Source organism: Rattus rattus, chromosome 3 (assembly GCF_011064425.1).
Source record: "Rattus rattus isolate New Zealand chromosome 3, Rrattus_CSIRO_v1, whole genome shotgun sequence".
Taxonomy (NCBI): Eukaryota; Metazoa; Chordata; class Mammalia; order Rodentia; family Muridae; genus Rattus; species Rattus rattus.
The window spans coordinates 74,173,458-74,193,922 of NC_046156.1; the positions used below are offsets into that span (position 1 = coordinate 74,173,458).

Sequence of the window (20,465 nt, forward strand, 5' to 3'; positions counted from 1 at the left end):
ACTAAGAGTAATAGGAGAGCTGGGTTGTGGTGGTGAACACCTTTAATCTCAGCACTCAGGAAGCAGAGGCAGGCAGATCTCTTGAGTTTGAGGCCAGCTTAGTCTACAGAGCAAGTTCCAGGACAGCCAGGACTACGTGGAGACACCCTGTCTTGAAAAACAACAAAAGTCTGCTGTCTGTTAATACAAGAAACAGCTGGTGAGACGGCTCAGCAGTTAAGAGCACTTGTTATTCTCGCAGAGGACCAAGTTCAATACCCAGCACCTCCTGTGGCTCACAGACATTTGCAACTGGAATTCTAGGGTAGTCAGCGCCTCCTTATGGCCTCCATGGATATTGCAAGATTGTGGTATACATAAATACATGCAAGGAAAACACCCATCCACATAAAATACAGCAGTCACACATGAGGCACAACAAAACAAACGAAAACAAAAAATATCTGAAACAAAGAAACAACACCCCCCCCAAGTACATTAAACAAACAAAATTTTATGACCATGTATTATTGCTTGAGTGGTATTTATTTAGAAGTAACCCTCACAAACATGATGATTATGTGTGGTGTTTAACTTAGAAGGAAATTCTGCTTCAAAAAATACTGCCAGGCATTAGAAGTGTGAAACAGTCGGTCTGTAACTCCCTTCCTGTAGTCGTCGTGTTGGGAGCTGCAGGCTCAGTAACAAGTGCCAACACATTCTCTCATGTCAGAGACTATATTCCATTCTTCTTTGTTTACAAGTTATGGATATTGTCTTAAGATAAATAAACACTGGTGGTAATTATAGAGAATATATATATATACATACATATACATATATATATGCTCTAAACTTATGTGTTACACACTGATTTAACTTTTTAAGTCCACATACATCATACAACATACATGGCACATATGACACAACTTATTTAGAAATATGAGCGTGAGACAACTGTTGTATTATAAAACTGACAGGTTAGTAAAGTGCACGTCTGTCAGTGCACAGACTCTCGTGTTGGTTTGTTGGAGTTTATGTGAGGAGGCACTTGCTACTGTAGACTTGAGCTCTGCTGGGAGTCGGCAGCTGCCTTCTCTTTGGTTTTGTCTCTGTGACCCAAGTTCATACTTCTGTGACATCTCTTTCGGACTTCTCTTTTCTAGACCTGAATTCAAAGCCTTATTTCTTTCTAATACTCTCTTGGGCACTCAATGTGAACCTCCCACTGGACGATGCATGAGGGTCGTTTTGTGAATCTCCCTAGAGAAAAGCAGTATAGTTATCAGGCAGATTGTGAGAGTTATGTAGGCAGCTCGGTGGGCAGACACGTGATGGTGGCTATCCTGCATACATGTAGGTCTTCTTGACCTGAAGGGTGAGCTGTGTGACTTGTAGTGAGTTTTCACCTTGTACAGCTGTTGCCTAAAAGGGGGAAGTTTAATCTGCAGACACCTTCCAATTCCCTTGTTTTAGATTTTGACAGATTTAGAGAAGATTCCTATTTCTAGTCTTGTTATCATGAACCGTGTAACCCAGGCTTAGACTGGAATCTTGTAGTATTGGGTCCTTTCTGCCTCTTCATAAATGAATATAAACAGGTCCCTGCATTTTTCCCTATTCTGATCCTCCATGAATGACTTTGAACCTTTTTTCTTTTATCATGGGCTAGAGGAAAAAAAAGAGAACATTTCTTTCTCTTTATTTTAAATCTAAACATGAGACATCATTTTGTTAAGTATTAAATGTTAAGTTCATACCTGATTTTTTTTAGTGATTGTAAAATAACATTAATATTGAGAATCATTTGATAATCATATTAATAATTACCCATACTTTGAGAGGAAAATACTGTATTTGCTATTTTGATGTAAGTAGCCGACAACATGTAATAAAGAAAAGTTGGTGAAGAAATTGCTGTCATAAGTTTGAATTGAATTACTTTATAATTCAATAGGTTTTGTGTATGTTCTGAAGGCAGTTGTAATGGATAGCATTTGGACATGCTGGCTTTTCCTTGAAAATGTTAATTTTTAATGTCTAAGTAAAAAATATATATATTTTAAAGTACCTACTGTTTAATTTGTAGCATGTTATTTAAAAAGAAAACCAAAAAACAAAACTTGTTTTCCTGACAAGCCTACTAATCCTATTCTTTTCTTTGGAACAGGACCTGGAAATAGTGTATTCCTATTTACATGGTATGGAAGCGCTGTCCAACCTGAGGGAGCACCAGCTAAGGTGTGTATGCAATTTTAATAGTTTAGCATGATAGAATGCTGTGGGCCTCTCTGTTCCTTTGTTAGGAAGACTTGAGCTTAGAGAAAATGTTGCCTGTGGATACTCTGCTTGATGTAACCCCTGCGCTGGCTTTGATACTTCTCCACTTTGCAAGGCTAAACTCAGTTGCATCACATGTATTTCAGCGTTTCTGTATAGTGAGATTCTTGAACTTGCACTCCAGCGTCTGCCTCTGTTTCTTGACAGTAACGAGCTTCAGTACGGACACCGAAAGGGGGTGTTTGCTCTTCCTGGTCTTTATATGCATGTCTGTGTCTGTCTACAGCTTAGCACTCAGATGTATTTTAAAATGTTCAACAAGCGACTAGGCTCATGGCTTTAGTGTGGTTTAGGTCTCTGAAGGAGACACTTACTGCCTTCAGTACGTAGCTGGCTCCTTTGTGGGTAGGACAGTGTCACACCGCACTGGTTCCAATGGAGTGTGCTCATATAAATATCTTCCCGCTTGCGTTGTACAATAATTAAATAGTTTCATTTATAGTTACCCAAATTTCATCATAAAGAGGTGACTTGGTTTTTATTGCAATAGGAAGTAAAGAACTGTGTGAAGACAATTGCCAACTAACATATAACGAGGTCTTATTTCTTTCCATTCTGTCTAGTTGTGATGCCAGCCATTTTTAATTATGAAAGGAATACCCTTTAAACACTAATTAATTTGTGAGCATGTCAGTTTCATATTTGTCTGTTAATTGAAAAAGTATCAAGAGGATTGACTGTTTCTGAAATTAATTTTTTAATGAAAATCATTTAAATTAAACTCAGTTGTAGATTAAGTGTTTAAAAATCTAGACAGGTTTTTTTTTTTAAGAGCAAACCTGGGATTTTTGAAGATAACTCAAAAATTGTAGCGCTAGCAATTTTTAAAGTGTTTAGCTTTCCTTCTCTTTTCCTTTTTATTTTTATTTTATTTTATTCAAAACAGGGTTTCCCTATGTAACCTTGGCTGTCCTGAAACTTGCTCTGTAGATCAGGCTAGCCTTGAACTCACAGACATCCACCTGCCTCTGCATCCCAGGTGCTGGGATTTAAAGGCATGCTCCACCATGGTTGGGCTCATTAGATGTTTTGTGAGGACAGTTTTCCTAAGGAAGAAATTAAAAAATAAGAGTAATACCAAACTCACATACTTACCATCTAGCTTCAAAATGACCTACTTCCTGCCATTTCTAAGGTGACTCTTAGGTAGAAATACTGACTAGCTCAAGAGTATAACAACTGAGTCTAGCCTTAGAATGCATTTCAAAGCTTTGTTGGCATTAGTACACGGGTGAGCCCCTCAGATGTCCAGCTGCTCCTACATGTGCAGAGCAAACAGCCTAGACTGAGTATAGCTTTAGAACAAGGTCATAGATGAGTTCTGTGGCAGAAGAGGTTCATGTAAACCACTGACTGGCTCCACTAAACTGCTTCCATTTCTGGGAAAATGCCCATATTTTCTTGAGGTAAGTTATTTCCTTTGAGTTGTGTTAAGTAGGTTTTACCCTAGATTGGCAGGGACGGGCCAGCTGGCACTCATTTGCGTTTACTTCAGCTTTGCAAATGTAGAAGGTAAAAGGCTCCAAGTGAGATTGGGCTTGGGCCGGAAAGTGAGTGGACACTTGAACAGGTGCCTCTCTCTGCATTGCTCTTAGAGCCCACACTTTGCACCTTAACTCTTCAAACCTTCAGGTATATTTTTTTCAACACAATTTTAGCCTTTTTTGTGATGTTTAATCCATACGGGCTAAGAGTCGCATATTTGCTGAGTAAAGCAATGGGGCAGTAAGGAGCAGAGCTCAGAGAGCTTTTAAGAACAGAATCGTCACATGAGCACTTGGGGGATATTTAGTGCTGAGATCCCTCCCCTCTCCGCTCCGATGGTGCTCAAACTCTGGACCTGTGTTAGGGGAACTCAACCACTGACATATGTGCCCAGACATATTTAGCGTCCCAAACAAAAATCCTGTTGAAGTCCATTATGTTCCTCAGCATTATGAGCTAGTAATTATTATTTTATAGACACATCGAGATCATTAAGAAATAGCAAAATCCTAGTTGCTACACTCTTTGATTCTCAGGGATTTCATCCACTTTTGCTTAACCACATCTCTTGGGCTGCTGTTTTCACATGGATAAAATGTCGTCATGGTGATTGCTAAGTTGTTTTCTTCTCCTTTCACATTTGGTGTTTGTCACAAGCTTCAAACTTTGCAAATGAAGTTTGGTAAAGTTGTGTCCTATTACATAAAATAGCCCCATTTATTGCAATGTTGTAAACATTAATTTCTTTCCTACACTGTGAGAGGAATCCAGCCACATTCTGAGAACAGTGAAAAAGACCTATTTCAAGGAAACCTGTGATAGTTCTTTGGTGAAGCAAACAAATCTCCATAGTGCAAATGTTAAAAAAAGTAAATATAAAAAAGAAAAATAATTATAATCCACTCTATTAAGAGTGCAACTCTGCTTTCTGAATTATGTGGCATTAGGAGGTCTAGTGCCCAGGAACAACTAAGGGTGGGTATTCTGGAACAGCCTGGTCCCAGCAGGTGAGAACCAGCTCCAGAGTGCAGTGAGGGCAGACAGGCGGGCAGGCCCAGGACTGAAGGCGCGGCACTTCCGTGATGGAACTTCAGTCTCAGTGGTGGCAAGACTAGTGACCTGGTGAGTTAGGTCAGAAGTGACTTCAGGTCCAGTTGGGTTGGACCTGATTTTTCTTAAGCTAATACCCAGGTTATCAGTCACTCAGCTGACTCTAATGGCATCTGGGTCAGCATTGTTAAAGTTCCGTATTCCACCTACATGGTTTTGAGTATTTGAAGTATGCTGAGCTACAACATCGAGGTAAGCTGACCAACCAGTGTTACTGAGGGGCAGTCATAGCCGTTTTGATTCAAGATGGCCGTAATCATGTCAAGCTGGATCCCTGCTTCGGGGGATAGCAGGAAGAGAAGGCAGATGAGCACTGCAGAGTTTTTATTGAGTCAGCAAACAGGAAGGGTACCTGTGTGCCCTGGTTGGGGAATAGCATGAGGGTGGTGCTAGGATGTCCCACTGCAGAAGCCTTTTCATGAGAAGCAATAGTCACACTATCATTCCTGTGTATTTTGGAAAAGTTATTGGTATTAATATAATAAGACACTTCTTAATGATGTTTGTGAGAAAAATTTTGAAAAATTAAGTATTCATATTTCACTTTTAAAAAAGGGTTGTGTCAGCTGAAATAACAAAGCCTTTAGTTCTAAAGTCTCCATTTTCTCATTCTTCATGCAAGTACTGAGTCAATAAAAGCGTGCATTGGCTTGAAAGTCCACCCTGTTGAGTACCATTCGTGTTGAGCTGTGAATGATGTTATCACCTTTTAAATGGACAGGTTTTCCTTTCTGACTTGGGTTTCTACTCCTTCTCTAATGTATGTATCTTGGAGGACATGCTGTGCCTGCATGCTATTTACAAAGTATGAAATGCCTACCCCGTAAAGTGCCCTTGGGAGCCTGGCTCCCATTAGGTACCTCGTTTTCTTCGAGCAGCTGGAACTGTGTGTTTGGGAAACAGGTGGGGCAGATTTTAATTTGCTTCGTTGAACTCTAGCACCATCAATACTCATTCTGAAGGTAAATAATTTAAATGAGCTTATGAAGTAATAAACTTGAAATTTGACCCCGTCATTCATTCAAGTTGTTTCAGATGACAAATGTGTGACTTCACTGTCCTTCTTTCTTACAGGTTAATGTGTGAAACTGTGAGATATGAAAGACACGAAGCCAATGAAGTTCTATACTAGTAGGTATTCCTTTCTGATATGTGCTGTATGATGCAGTGGCCAGCTCCTTCAAGGAGGATTACATGGAGGATTAGCAGCAGCTGGCTCAGTTAGCGTGGTCTTTCAGGGGTGGAGGGGTGGGGGAGGGGCTTGGAGAAGTTACCTTACTTTCCTTAGTGAGAAATTTGAGATGTTTTAACAAAGTTAAAAAACAGCAGTAGTAAAATGGCCAGTTCACGTTTGTATTTACACCTCTCCAGTGTGGTAGGGCTGGGGTTTTGTATTGTCAATGTTTTCCTTTCTTGTCCTTGTGAAACAGGAAGTGACTCGCTTTCTTCCTGATACAACAAACAGATCTTTCCACAGCCCTGGCAGGTGGCTTGGGCTAGGAACAGGAAAACGAGCTTCTACATCTTTTATTTTTAAAATTCTTCTAATGTTTCTTTAAAGATGTGAATTGTATTTCTTAAAAACTAACATTTGGCTTCTAGAGAGTGTGGCAAATCCAGAGGAACACACACCGGCATTCTAAGTCTAAAGCCGCTCTGCCGTCCTCACTAGAGAGTGTGGCAAATCCAGACGAACACACACCGGCATTCTAAGTCTAAAGCCGCTGCCGTCCTCACTAGAGAGTGTGGCAAATCCAGAGGAACACACACCGGCATTCTAAGTCTAAAGCCGCTGCCGTCCTCACTAGTTGGTAATGTTTACTGTGATGGCTGCCGTGCTGACTCCACCCTGCCTCTCATCTCCTTCTCAGGCATATTATAGGGAGTGCCTGCTGAAAGAGAAGAAAGACAGCTACCCTCTGCAGGAGTGTGTAATCTATAGCAGGAGGCAGAAATGGAGTAACAGGAAAAACATCAAAATTGGGATACATGGAGACATAGAGGTGGGAGGGAGGAGAGTCTTCAGACGTTGGAGCCCTTTGAAGCTGGGTCTCCACAGTCTACAGAGACCTTGTTGGGGGGCATTATCAATGGGGTGTCAGATGCAGGTGGGAAGCCTCGCTACATGCTGTGAAGCCGTGGCAGTTGAGGGGTGCACCTCACTTTCATGTGGGTGCATCACTGGGAACTGAAGCTTGATGTCTCTCACGAGGCAAGAACCCTAGCTGCTGAGCCGTATTTCCGGCCCCTGTTAGGTCTCATTTACTATGTAGTTTGGTGGCTGGTTTTCAAGCAACAAAGCGCTGTGACCAAATGTCCTCAACCCTTCACACTCACTCAAAGGCCATATCCATGGCTGCATGGGAACACGAAGGATGTGCCAAGGTGAGTGAGTGGATGTGGAAGGAAGTAGCTGAGAAGCTAGCTAGGAAGATGGAGGAGGAAGGGCCTGGACATATAGGCAGGGGCAGGATTTGGAGAAGATGGTGGGTTGGAATTGGCATAGTTTCTTAGGCTGTAGCATATGAAACTGACTGCTGTTCATGCATCTGCTGCAAATGTTTCAATGGCAGAGCACGTGTAGCAGTTAACCAAGGAGTAATTGATATCAGGAACTTACCACAGAAAGAAAAGCGCTTTTAATGTAGTTCTGAAGAAATTGAGGTCTAAGTGACTGCAGTATTTGCTTCCTCGTGGAGCCCGTGGAGTAGGTTGGCAGATGCCCAGGCGGGAGCCTCCAGTGAATGTTATTTATTCTGAGGCAGTTCCATGAGGGGAGACATTCGTCTTCTGTCATTTTGTCCTTCTCCTCTGACGTGATTTTCCAGGGAGCTGGTGGCATACAGGTACCTCCTGCGTGCTCTTCTCATTCATTTATCTGCTTTGTAGGCGTCTTTAAAGGCAGCAGTTCTCCTTACCCCACAAACAGGAAATGGAGCTTTGAGGAGATCAGGCATCAGTCTAGCTCCCATAACCTAGAGTGGCATCTGGACTTGAAGCCAGATCTATTTTAGCTTCCCCTCTTGCCTCACCAGTCCCTTTTATACCACCCCCCCCCCTCACCAGATGATAATGGTCTTGGATGTGACAGTAAACTCTCAATCACCTCCTGCCACCATCCTCCAAAGGGCTGCTAGTAGCAACCAGAGCCCACCAGCGCTCGCACAGTCATAGGTCACTGACAGTGGTTATTTAAAAGGTTATTATCCTTTTTCTTAGAGGTGTGTCGGTGTCTTTAAACATCCTTGGTGTTTGTTTTTATACCTGCTGGCAGTGACCGTTCATATCCTAGCAGTGTTCCGGTGGCTCACATTCGTGCCTTTAGAATTAGGAGGCAGTGGCACTGAGCAAGGGAAAGTCTGAATACTCATTAATCGATTTTATAGGAATAAAAACTCACGGAGTCTAACTGCAGACTCACACAGTTGGGTTCTTGGTATTTTGCTGATGTACTTAGAAAGTGTCAGTGAGGCACTTTCTTTTGTGGTCCTGGAGCAGGTAGACTTCTGTTCTTGCCAGTTGTGTAAGTGTAGTCTGAAACTTTAGGACGGCTGTGCTTGACGTTTATGTGAATCCATGGTATCCTAATAATCCCTTTTCTGGAGAGCTGCTCCGAGGACCTCTGAGGGAAGTGACTGATGTGTTCTCCCAGGAGTTTGGTCTGAAGAATAGTGCAATAAGAATAAACATTGAAGACTTTCAGACTTCTCATTTCTGGGCAAGAGATGACTAGCCATATTCCTTGCTATGTTTATGTGCCTTGGCTTCAATAATTTCACCAGGCACATACGGTATTCTTTTGATCAACACTACACTGCATTTTCCTCATCTATAGAATGCAAACAGTGTTATTTCTCCAGAGCAAGATGTACATAGTCTTTTGACCAGCAACTCTACTTCGGGTGCATGCATCTTTACTGAGGGCACGGGCATCCCTTCTCAGGGCTCTTGTATTCCTCCTGAGAGTGTGTACCCTTACTGAGGGCAGAGGCACCCTTTCCGAGGACATGTGCCTTTCTGAAGGCTTCCCTAAAGAAGGCACAGGAGTGTTAGCTGCTGGGATCATTGTTATTATCGACACTACTTTGATAATTTATGTTTTATTTTGGTCCACCAAGGTTTTAGCTGCTTTAAGGTTCTGTTTACCCTATGCCAGCAATGCCCTACTTTTGTGTCATAGTTTTCACATAAGTCAGCCATATGCCACTGGTCTCCATTTATGTTGAAATTGGAGATAGAGTTGTAGTTCTAATAAAATAGCATTTTTTTTTCTTCAGAAATTGGAGAGGCCTTTGAGGGCTGAGCTGTAGTTGCAGACATGGTTGCTAATGCCTTAGCCCCAGCAGTGGGGAGGCTGACATAGGGAAGGAGGAGCAAGAAGGAGGCTAGCCTGGGTTACAAAGTGGCACCCTCTCGGGCAAACAAATAAGCTACACCAAGTAGTTGAAGTTTTACACAGCAGAAGCTGCTTTCTGGTTGGTCCTGCTTTTCAGCTGCCTTGTCCTGGTAACATATGCTGACGATTTTACTGTCTTGGGGAAACGAGGGTGAACACTACATCCCTAGGCCGAGCGACCTGTCTGCTGCTGTGGTAAATACCCTCATGAGATGCAGCGCAGGGGAGAAGGAGTTTATCTGAGCTCACAGTTCCAGGTTATAATCCACCCTAGTGGGCAAGCCGCAGTGCCGGGAGCTTGTTGTAACTGTTGTCACAGCTCCAGTCGAGAGCAGGGAGAAGTGACCGGGTCCCTCCCTGTTCATTTGCTCATGCTCGGTTCCATACCTCCACTCCTGCCTAGGCCGGTGCTGCCCACTGAGGGCCGTTCTTCCCACATCAATTAGCTCCCTTAAGACAGCTGCCTACAGATACCCACAGGCCAACACCTCGTTGCAAGCTCCTCACTGAAAAATGAGGTTTTATCAAGACAACAATGAAAGCCAGCTATCGCAGGACCTTAATTAATGAATTTAGAGTTGTTTGTAAAATTTTAATCTGAGGGTTGGGAAGATGAATCCTCAGGTAGAGCACTGGCCATGGAAGTGTGAAGGCCCGAGTTCAAATCACAGAACACCTGTAAACCTGGACACTTCAGTGCACGCCCTGGAATCCCTGCACTCACACTTCAGGATGACGGAGGTGGAGACAGGGAAATCCCCAGAAGCTGGTGGGCCACAGGCAAAACAACAAGAAACCGTTTTCCATACAAGGCAGAAGGCAGGGCAGAACACCCGGGCTTGTGCTCTGACCTCTACATATGCTGTGCAGCCTATGTGTATGCTGCATTTGCCTGCATGAATGTGTGCTTGTGTATCATACACACAAGGTGAAAAACAATAGAAAATTTTAATTTGAAATCAGATACACATTAAAAACTCTTAGAAAAGTAAAAAAAACCACAGCATACCATCAAATAAGTGGAGGGCCATCAACTGAGGTGTTTTTGTGACCTAGTTCTTTTTTTTTTTTTTTTTTTTGAGCTGAGGACCCGAACCCAGGGCCTTGTGCTTGCTAGGCAAGCGCTCTACCACTGAGCTAAATCCCCAACCTGTGACCTAGTTCTTAATGCTAATCTGCTCTAGCTTTTCCTAACTGGCTGGCTAGCCTCGTCATTTACATTTATGCACAGTTACATTTAAGATGTTTAAAACCTGTATCAAGACGTCAGCCAGTGGAGAAAGTGCGTGCACGCTTGTGCATGCGTGCACACACAGACACGCATGCACACAAGTGCGCATGCACATACATTTCTGTATCCTCAGTGTATGCATCTGCCTCAGAGATCCTTTTCCATGTGCAGATCTGTTTGAGTGCTTAGATTTCTAAGTTTTCATAGCACTGGAAGGGTTTAGCTCTGTATTTCAGGAGAGGAAATTGTTGCTCTGTTAAACAGCTGCTGTGGGACCTCTTCAGTCTTGCTAAAGCCTTTTCATTAGAATCTGTAAATGTGCAGTTTAGGGAGACTCAGCTGAGTGCTGTCTGCTTTTAGCAGTCTGTTTGCTTGTCTGCTTGGCTTTTGGGTTTTAGGGCAGGTACCTCTGCATTGCTGTCCTCTTTCTGCTGCACTTCCTGATTTGGCCTGGGGCCTTACTTCCTTCTCTCCAGTACCTGCTCATCTGTGTCTCTACTGCCTCTGCCTGTCTCCTGCCCTCAGCAGGAAGAGAGTTCCTTTCCCTTACAGAGTGACTCCCATTCTCTGACGCCTTTTTTCTGCCTCTACTTACAGACTGTAAGCTGTCTGAGGTCTCCCATCGTAGAGAAATTTCTTCTTCACCCTCTTCTCCACCTCCAATGATTGCATATGTAGTTTCTCTTTTCTGACTGTGGCCAAGTTTGATTGTACTTTGTAGTCTTTGTAAATTACAACCTAAGTACTTCATCTACTATTTTATATTGAGTTGCGTTACCTCTCTTGGAAGAAGGCACGGCCTCCTTTCCTTTCTTACCTAGAAATATATAACTGCTACTTGGAAACATCTCCTTTGCTTAAGTTTTAAGACTTTTCACACATGCTTACATGAATACAAACAAAATGCCAAAAGCAAAATTTTAATTTATTTGAAAAAATAGTCATGTTATCGTTAACAAATTAGCTTTCGCATAGATGAAGCTATTCATCTGCAAGCTGGCGTGTCTTTTGTAGGTATTTTCGTCTTCAGTTTTCTGTGAAACTGCCAAGTGAGTAAAAGCCATGATAAAGTGTTCATGGAGTGATGAGGCTTACCTCATATGTGTGCATTCGGATCACTGTGGACTGGGAATGCTGAAGCCAGTGTGCACACGCAGAGGGGCTGGAGTTAGGTCTGTAGGTGTGTGTAGGTTATCTCTAACCTTTCTGAGAGCTGAATTACTCCAGGTGAGGACAGGGTTCTTGGGAGGATGAAATTATAGTGTGTAAGTCACTGCCCCTTAGCAGGTCCCAAGTCAATTTTCAGGTTTGACGGCTTGTTTAAATTTGATTGTTCCTCAAGCCCTTGGACATGTCCCTCTGCAGAGTGTAGCTGCTTCATTGATTTGATTTACTGTAATACATATGCAGCTTCTATCACATTTGTTGAAGAAGTACCCACTGAGTAACTTCATGACTCCTAGTGCGATTCAAGTGACTTCTGTTAGTTTAATGGCAGCATGAAGAACCACGGAATGTCTGGCTTTGTTAGTTCAGTATCTTATATCGTTCACTCTGCTGTTTGAATGAGCACTCGGTGTCCGCTTTGTCCCCCTGCATTTTCAACTGAAAATCGTAGTCTTCTTAGTTCTTTCTGATGAGGATTTCAAACCTGTCACTTAGGAGCTTTCACTGGAGAATCAGGATTTTGAGGAAAGCGAACACTGCAGTGATGCTTCTGTTCCTTTGGTTACTTAGATTCATTCACTCATTCATTCATTCATTCATTCATTCATTCACTTTTGAGACAAGGTGCCGTCCTGCAGCCTGCACGCGGTTCTAGGACTCCAGGCTGACCGCAGACCTGCAGTAACCATCTTGCCTCACCGTCTGAGTGCTGGAAACACGGATGTGTCACTCCCAACATTTGCATCAGCTGTTAAAACTGAAGTTATTTCCTTACAGTTTAGCATTTGGGGAAACAGGAATTACCTTTTAAATGTTATTTTTATATCATGGGCATCTATTTTACATCTATTTTAGTAGAAAGTGGACTCTAAAGTTGTTTTTTTTTTTAAAATTCTATTTAATAGAGTTTTTTTCCTGAAATACATAAATAACTGTATGTAATGAAATGATGTTTGCAAGTGTATTTTTTTTTCCCTTTGGCTTGATCAGTTGCTTGGCTGTGTGGCAACAGCTTTAATGATTGAGCTTTAGCCTGCCTCATTAACCACACAAAAGTAACTGATACAGATTTTTATCTCTGAGTTCATAGCTTAAAATCTTAATCAAAGGAGCAAAAGAAACACAGTTATCAAACTTTGTAATAAACAGTAATCGACACACGGCTGTGAAAAAGATGGAAATTGCTGTGTATCTGGGAGGCCATCTGCATGCTGGCCGGCAGCCAGGGCTAGAACGTTCTAACGCATGGAACACTGCGTTCACAGGAAGCCCTGCCCAGCTCCAGCAGGAGCAAGTGTGGTTGGAAGAGCCTCTAGGGTTCTTGGTCTTGAAAACCCTTTGACAGGAGGAGTCTCAGGATGATTTCTCGTAGATAAGGGAAGTGTTTTTTCACCGCCCCCCTTCTCCCCATCATGTATTTGAGAGTACAAGTCTAAGCTGGTCAGAAGACCAGAAGCACAGTGAGCAGAATGCAGGCTCCTGGCTTTCTCTAGGGCTTCAATGAAGGGGCGAAGGCAGTCAGTCAAGCAAGCAGGTGCTCTTCTGGTTTCGGCAGCCGTTGTCTCCACTTGCTGTGGGACCCTTTAGACTGATGTCTGCTTTTCCCCGGGTGCCAGCAGCTTGTGGTTATGGTCTTACGTCAAGGGCAGCACAACGTGTTTGCTTTCTGGTGTCTCGCACATTGATACATGGTCACAGTTGTGCCATGTGATGGGGGAACATGATGCATGTTTCTTCCTGCTCTGATTCCCAGATGTGACACACTCCCTGGCTTCACTTTCTGCTGTCTCCTGGTCTGACTTCAATGCCCACTGAAGTACAGAGAGGCTTCCTGGATCCCTCTTGCTGGTGCTATGACCCTGTGACACTGCTTGGAGAGCTCTGGATTCTGTTCAGCTACTGTGACTCTCTCTACCTGTCACTTTCTCTGGCCAGCAGTGTTGAGCTGAAGGCTGTGTAAGCCTCTTGGTCTTGTATTCTCACAGTCCTCCCCTGACACCTACCCTCTTCTCTCCCAGCCTGTGTGTGTCAATACCTCACTGTCATTAGGAAAACTTGCTGATTGGCCTCTCCTTACATTTTCACATTGTATTAGCTGGTCAGTAGAGTTTTCAGAAGTTACTTTCTGGCCTGATAATGATTGGTCCCCCACCACCCACACTTGATCAATTTAAAGAAATAGTGTTACTGTTTCAACATCCCCAGTGCTCTAGCAAGGCACACTCTCATGTAGAGACACTGCCACCATGTGGATCCGGAGGATATTGCGATGACGTTCTTTGAGCAGACTTTGGCTTGGATGAGGAATTGCTCCTTATTGTTCTGTTCGTTAAGAATATCCCTAAAGGACCTGCAGAACAGTTTAGTTAGTAAAGGTGCTTGCTGCCAAAGCTGACAAAACCTAAGTGACTCTCCCAGGACCCTCATAGCAGAAGGAGAGGATCTGCTTCTGTAAGGAGGATCTGCTACTATAAGTCATCCTCCATGCACCATGCACCATGGTGCCCTCCTCTAATAAATAAATCTATATAATTAAATACTTTAAAAATGAGGCCTGTTTTAAAAGCAAGCAAACAAACAAACAAACATTCTAACTAGCTGTTGCAGGGCTTTTGCAGACCTGCTTGTAGTTAAATCAGACACGAGAGCTCTGTATAGTTTAGAGCCGTTGGCCTTTTGCTGGGACAGCCTCTCAGCTAGCTTCTAATGCGGCATTCTGCCATCCCATCTCCCGGTGTGCTTCCCACCGTCTGCGAACAGCTCCACGCTGCCGGTTGGTCTGTTTCCCCCCGTGTCTCCTTCCTTTCTCCGTGTCGCTTTCATTGCCTCCTGCATCCCTGCCTGCCTGGACGGTCCCTCACTTCCTGCCCCAGCTCTTTATTATAACCAGTTAACAGTAACGCACCAGCTGGGTCATCTCTTTGGTCGCCTGAGGCATCGAGGGCTGCCTGATCGTCATCTTTTGGCAGGTATGGAAGGACACTCACAGATAGAAACCCTAGACAAGGGCCATACAAATGACAGTGCCAAAATCCTGCCAGGACTTAGGTCTGTGCAGGCCCAGTGATCAACAGTTGACAATACAGAGACACACCTTAATGCAGTGCAAGGACGGTTACCCCAACTACCAGCAGTCAGGTGTCGTAGAGTGCACGCATTGACAGGGCTGACGGCTTAGAGTCGTAATGGGGAAAATACTGAGTGATTACTTGCTACCTTGGTGACTGTGCCAGGCGAACTCAGGGAAGCTTGGAGAAAGTGACTCGCTCTCCCAGAGAGATGCTCAGCCACTCAGAGGAACTCGAATGGTGATAAAAACCTATCCTAAAAAAGGTACTGTCGAAAGCAGAAACATCAGTTTTCTTCAAAGACTCTGAGGAATAGGTAGAAAGTGCTGTGTTGCGTGAGTGTGAGCTGTCAGCCAGCTGGACAGAGGCAGTGAAGAGAATTAGCGTGTTCTTTCTTCCAGTGTCAGCTGGCAAAGCTAAACTGATTTAAACTGTTGTACTAAAACCGATGTAACTTTGAAAAGAAGCTGGTGACGCTTGGCTTCGAGATCGAGGACCTAGAACTGTAGAATTTAACTTCATTAGCATCATGCAGTCAACAGGAGAGACAGTGCCACCAACCTGGAGCTTTCTGCCTGGTGCCATTTCTTCCTGCACGGGGTCTGCTCATGGGACTGGATGCTGTTCCATCAGAGAGCCGCCATTATGACACATGCGTGTCATGGTCTCGACTACCTGGGCGTTGACGGTGGGTATTGGTATTCCTCAGTCAGAACCCGGTTCTGCTCAGTGGGAGGGGCCATGTCTCAGTCAGGACTGATTGCTGTGACGAAACACCATGACCAAAAAGCAAATCGGAGAGGAAAGGGTTTATTTGGCTTACGCTTCTGGATCATAGTCCATCACTGGAAGAAGTCTGGACAGGAACCGAAGCAAGGCAAGAACCTGGAGGCAGGAGCTGGTACAGAGGCCATGGAGGGGTGCTGCTTACTGGCTTGCTCCCCACGGCTTGGTCAGCCTGCTTTCTTACCGAACCCAGGACCAGCAGCCCAGGAATATCCCCACCCACAATGGGCTGGGCCCTCTCTTGTTAATCATTAATTTGAAAAAAATGCCTTACAGCTGGCGCTTATGAAGACATTTTCTCAGTTGAGGTTCCCTTCTTTCAGACAGGCTCGAGCTTGAGTCGTGTCGACCTGGGGCTCACCAGCACAGGCCATGCCAGTGTAGTTGGAGGAAGAGATAAAGCTTAGAGTGAGGCATCACTAGGAAGGCAGGGGAGGAGTGTACGTAGAATGGTATAGGTGCTTTGGGGTTCAGCGTTCCATACATAGAGATGGAGGGTGGCACAAGCAGCAGGCCTCCTGGCAGAGTGGCAGAGTTCTGATTGGAGCAGACTGGGAAGCAGTCACCACACTGCGGCTCGTGTTAAAGCACAGTGGAGAATGAGGTAATATCATCCCAGCTATGGACTTAACAACGAAGTTTGGCTGAGCATGGGACAAGTCAGGTCATCTACAGTTGGCTTGGATTGGATTATTCTGCAAGGTGTCATGATCGGTTTGTGATCTCCTTACATTTTGTTTTGCTGGGCTTTATTATTCCCCTCCCCATTGATGGCAAATAAAACCAGGGACCTGTTAGGAAAGCCAGGGACCTGTTAGGACGTCTGGCCAACTCCCAGCTTTGTGGCTATTATTTTGTTCATTGCAGGATGGGATGTGTTGGACTCCAATGCGGGGACCACTGTAGCTCTTATTCTTTGACCCTTCTGCAAACTGCTAGTCTTCCCAGAGAGTACATTCGCCTGAGATGTCAGAGACTTGTAACTGGTGACTTTGCTATTTGAGGCTCTTTAGTCTTTGTTTGTGGTTCCTTTTCTGCCCATCACTGTTGGTTCCCACTTGCTGTTACTTAGACTTGGTCAGGCAAGGTTCTTTCACAATAGCTTTTGCCTTTTACAACCCTTGCACATGGCTCTCAGCTCATCATTTTAAAACCCAAATGTCAAATTGCAATGGATACTGACAGCAGGCTGGCTTTCCTTTGCCTTTTATTTGCTACTGGGGCTCCATGCTGAGATCTTTGATGAAGAGCCTGTGATGACTATCGTCTAGGATATTTGTTTTACAGATACTTCAATCAACTGCCCATTAAATGATCAGACACTAGGAAATTGAATGGAGGCAGATAATCTAGAAATTTAGCATTGTGGATAATTCATGAAATTTCAGAGAAACTGGATCAGTTCAGAAAACCTACGACTGCTACTACTACTGCTTGTACCGTCCATCTTCTGTTAACTAGATTCATTGCCAGTGTGTGTCCAGATTTTGCTTTTATTTTGTACGTATGTTCATCTATACTGAATGAACATTGTTCTTACAACTCTAGTTTCATTTTTATTTTTTATTTTTTATTTATTTTTTTCTTTTTTCTTTTTTTCGGAGCTGGGGACCGAACCCAGGGCCTTGCGCTTGCTAGGCAAGCGCTCTACCACTGAGCTAAATCCCCTAGTTTCATTTTTAAAAAGCAAACTTTTCACTTCACACATGTAGAAGTAAGAAGCTCTAGTAACAGCTGCCCTAGGCATCTACGGTGAGATAGGAGACAAGCATGGTCGGTGCCGTGCTTTGTGAGACTCAAGAGGGTCTAACAGAAACAGATTTTTGGACATGGCATTTCGCATCAAGGAATTTTCAGAGTGGAAAGTGAACATATTCTGTAGAGAGTGGATAGCACACAGAAAGGAGGATTGGTTTCTAGCTCACACTCTTTCTAGAACATCTTTAAAATAGAATGTACTATTTTGTATTCCTAGTTATTATTAGCTTACTATAGTAAAACCTCAAATCCTAAGAGGGACAGTACCACAGTAAAGACATCTTGTCTATCTTGGCACAGAGCAAGTGGCTAGTGTACTCAGTAAGTATTCTCTGATCAAATAATCTCTTCAAATGCTTCCTCAGAAAACATGGCTTCTGTGGGCTAGCCCCAGGTTCTCCTGGGAAGATAGCAACGGCATTTGCAGAGGACACTGCACATGATGCCTTTGAGTCCTGTCATTGCGACAGAACAGATAATCAGCAAGAGGAAGGCTCCTTTTGTCCCACAGTTGCTCACAGCCACTGCTTATGGGTCTGCTGTGAGGCATAGTGCATCCTGCTGAGGAACGGTGACTGAGGAAACTGCTTCCTCTTGGTGGCAAGACACAGAGAGAATGAGTCGCACAGCTCCTTTCAAGGATAAAATCCCTGGGACCTAATGTCCTCTCTCTAGGCCCCAGAATTAAAGGTTTCGTTACTTCCCAGTAGTAGCCCCTGGGGCTCACAACCGAGCCTCCAACACACGGGCCATGGAAGGATGCCTACCTGAACTGGGACAGGGCCTGTCAGACAAATTCAAATCGGTGGTGATTGAGACCCATTTTCTCCTTTTCGTACCCTTAAGTCTGTTCCATAGATTTCCTGATAGGAAGAGTCAACCTAATTACAGGTAATCAGTGGCTATTCATGGAGCTCTAATACTTGCTGTCAAGGTTCTTCATCTGCTTTGAGCACAGGTTGCCTGTCAATTGCTGTGTGCTCTGTGATAGGTGACAGGGGAACGGAGTTGACAAACTTCACACTCACTTTGTCTGTATGGATTTGTCTTTAGAGATGACAGATTTGAAATCACTGAAAAGCCAACTTTCACAGTTGTGTTCTCCATGTCACCACAGACCTTGGTGTCGTATGTCATGCTTTTACAAGATGGAATAATTATTATTTGTATGCAGTTGTCATTGTAATTTAATCCCGTTGACTTGCCTAAGACTATGTATATGGGGATAAATCTTAATGTCTTATGTTTTCAAGATTTGCTTTCCCTTGGGGCTGGAGAGAAGGCTCCGTTGGTTAAGAGCACTGCGTACTCTTCCAAAGGACATTGGTTCAGTTTCCAGCCCGGCAGGTCATGTTTGCGTGTGATTCCAGTTCCAGAGGGTCCAACATCTTCAGGTCTCTACAGGCACCGGGCACACATGTAGTAGTGCATGGACATATATGCAGGCAAAAGGCCCATACTGTTGAATAATTTAAAAAAATTTAAAGCTTAAAACAAAAAATTCATTTCTCTGTGACAGATTAAAATACAATTACAAACCTCCCCCCTCCTTTCTAATATAGTGCTTTTATTTTTGTTATCAGAAAATGTTGAGACTAGTTTTGAACCTTGTAAATGGTAGTCCTTTTACTTGGCACAGACCAGAAGGTAGTGTATAGCACAGTTGTCTTCTGTTGAGGAAGGTGTGATGGTTCGCATTGTCACTTTGGTACTACTTACCCTCAGGATTACTTAACACCCCCTCCCCACAACTGTGCGCGCTTCGATAGAAATGACTACCACTAGGGGGCTGCCTTGAGTCAGGCAGACACATCTGTACAGTGGAGTCTTCCCATAGTAGAGATACTGTCCACAAATTCTTAAGGCTGTACTGTTCCCATTTCCTTTTTTGATAAGAGGAAGTGAGCAGCTGTCTAGCTACTGCACAGATGTACATGAAGACACTCAGAGAATGCTGTGTGATGGAGAAGTCTGGGGAAAAGGTACACAGGGGAAGCTTGAATGGACTGAGTTCCAGGAAAGTTTGTGGGTTTGTATTATTTTTAGTGTCTTAGGGTTTCATTGCTGTGAACAGACACCATGACCAATGCAAGTTTTATAAAGGACAACGTTTAGTTGGGGCTGGCTTACAGGTTCAAAGGTTCAGTCCATTATCATCAAGGCAGAAGCATGGCAGCATCCAGACAGGCATGGTGCAGAAGGAGCTGAGAGCTCTACATCTTCATCCAAAGGAAGCCAGGAACAGACTCAACATCCTCAGGTGGTTGGGGGAGGGTCTCCAAGTCCACCCCCACAGTGACACACCTATTCCACACCTTTCAATAGTGCCACTCCCTGGGCCAAACATATGCAAACCATCACAATTAGTAATCATTTTATTCCTTTACATTTCAAATTATATCCCCCTCCCCCGTTACCCCTCCACAACCCTGCCATCCCATCCTCCCCCCTTTCCCCTCCACATTGCCTCTGTGAGGGCGCTCCTCTACCCACTCACCCACTCCTGCCTTATCCTCCTACACTGGGGCATCGAGCCTCCACAGGACCAAGGGCCTCTCCACCCACTGATGTCAGACAAGGCCATCCTCTACTACATATGCAGCAGGAGCCATGGATCCCTCCATGTATACTCTTTGGTTGGTGGTTTAGTCCCTGGGATCTTTGTGGGGGTCTGGTTGGTTGATATTGTTGTTCTTCCTATGGGGTTGTAAACTCCTGCTCTTTCAATCCTTCCGCTATTTCATCCCCTGTGGTCCCCAAGCTCAGTCAAATGGCTGGCTGTGAACATCTGCATCTGTATTGGTCAGGCTCTGGCAGAGCCTCTCATGGGACAGATATACCAAGCTCCCGTCAGCAAGCACTTTTTGGCATCAGCAATAGTGTCTGGGTTTGGTGTCTGCAGATGGGGATGGTTCCCTGGGTGGGGCGATCTTTGGATGGCCTTTCCAAAAACATGGACCACTTCATGAATTTGCCTGTCATCTTTGCACAGGGGCCATGCTAATCTTCTCTGTATCATTCCAATTTCAGTGTATGTGCTGCCCAAGTGGGCACACGTTTGTGGTTTTTGTTGTTTGTTTCACTGAGACAAATGAAAGTATTTCCTACTCAAGAAATTAGACAGATAAACAAAACCTGAAATGAC

The 20,465-nt window shown here is 44.0% G+C and overlaps 1 protein-coding gene and 1 non-coding gene across 4 annotated transcripts in view; one reads left to right on the forward strand and one right to left on the reverse strand.

Moving 5' to 3' along the window:
* Rapgef2 (Rap guanine nucleotide exchange factor 2) overlaps positions 1–20,465 on the forward strand; it is a 214,608-nt gene that overhangs the window by 60,832 nt on the left and 133,311 nt on the right. For all 3 annotated transcript variants that reach the window (XM_032898223.1, XM_032898222.1, XM_032898221.1), the window contains exons 2-3: positions 2,150–2,220; positions 5,989–6,045. In XM_032898223.1, the coding sequence (XP_032754114.1) occupies positions 2,150–2,220; positions 5,989–6,045 (128 nt within the window). The remainder of the gene's footprint in view (positions 1–2,149; positions 2,221–5,988; positions 6,046–20,465) is intronic.
* LOC116897411 lies at positions 20,268–20,374 on the reverse strand. Its single transcript, XR_004387453.1, has one exon. It is a non-coding gene; the product is annotated as a U6 spliceosomal RNA (small nuclear RNA).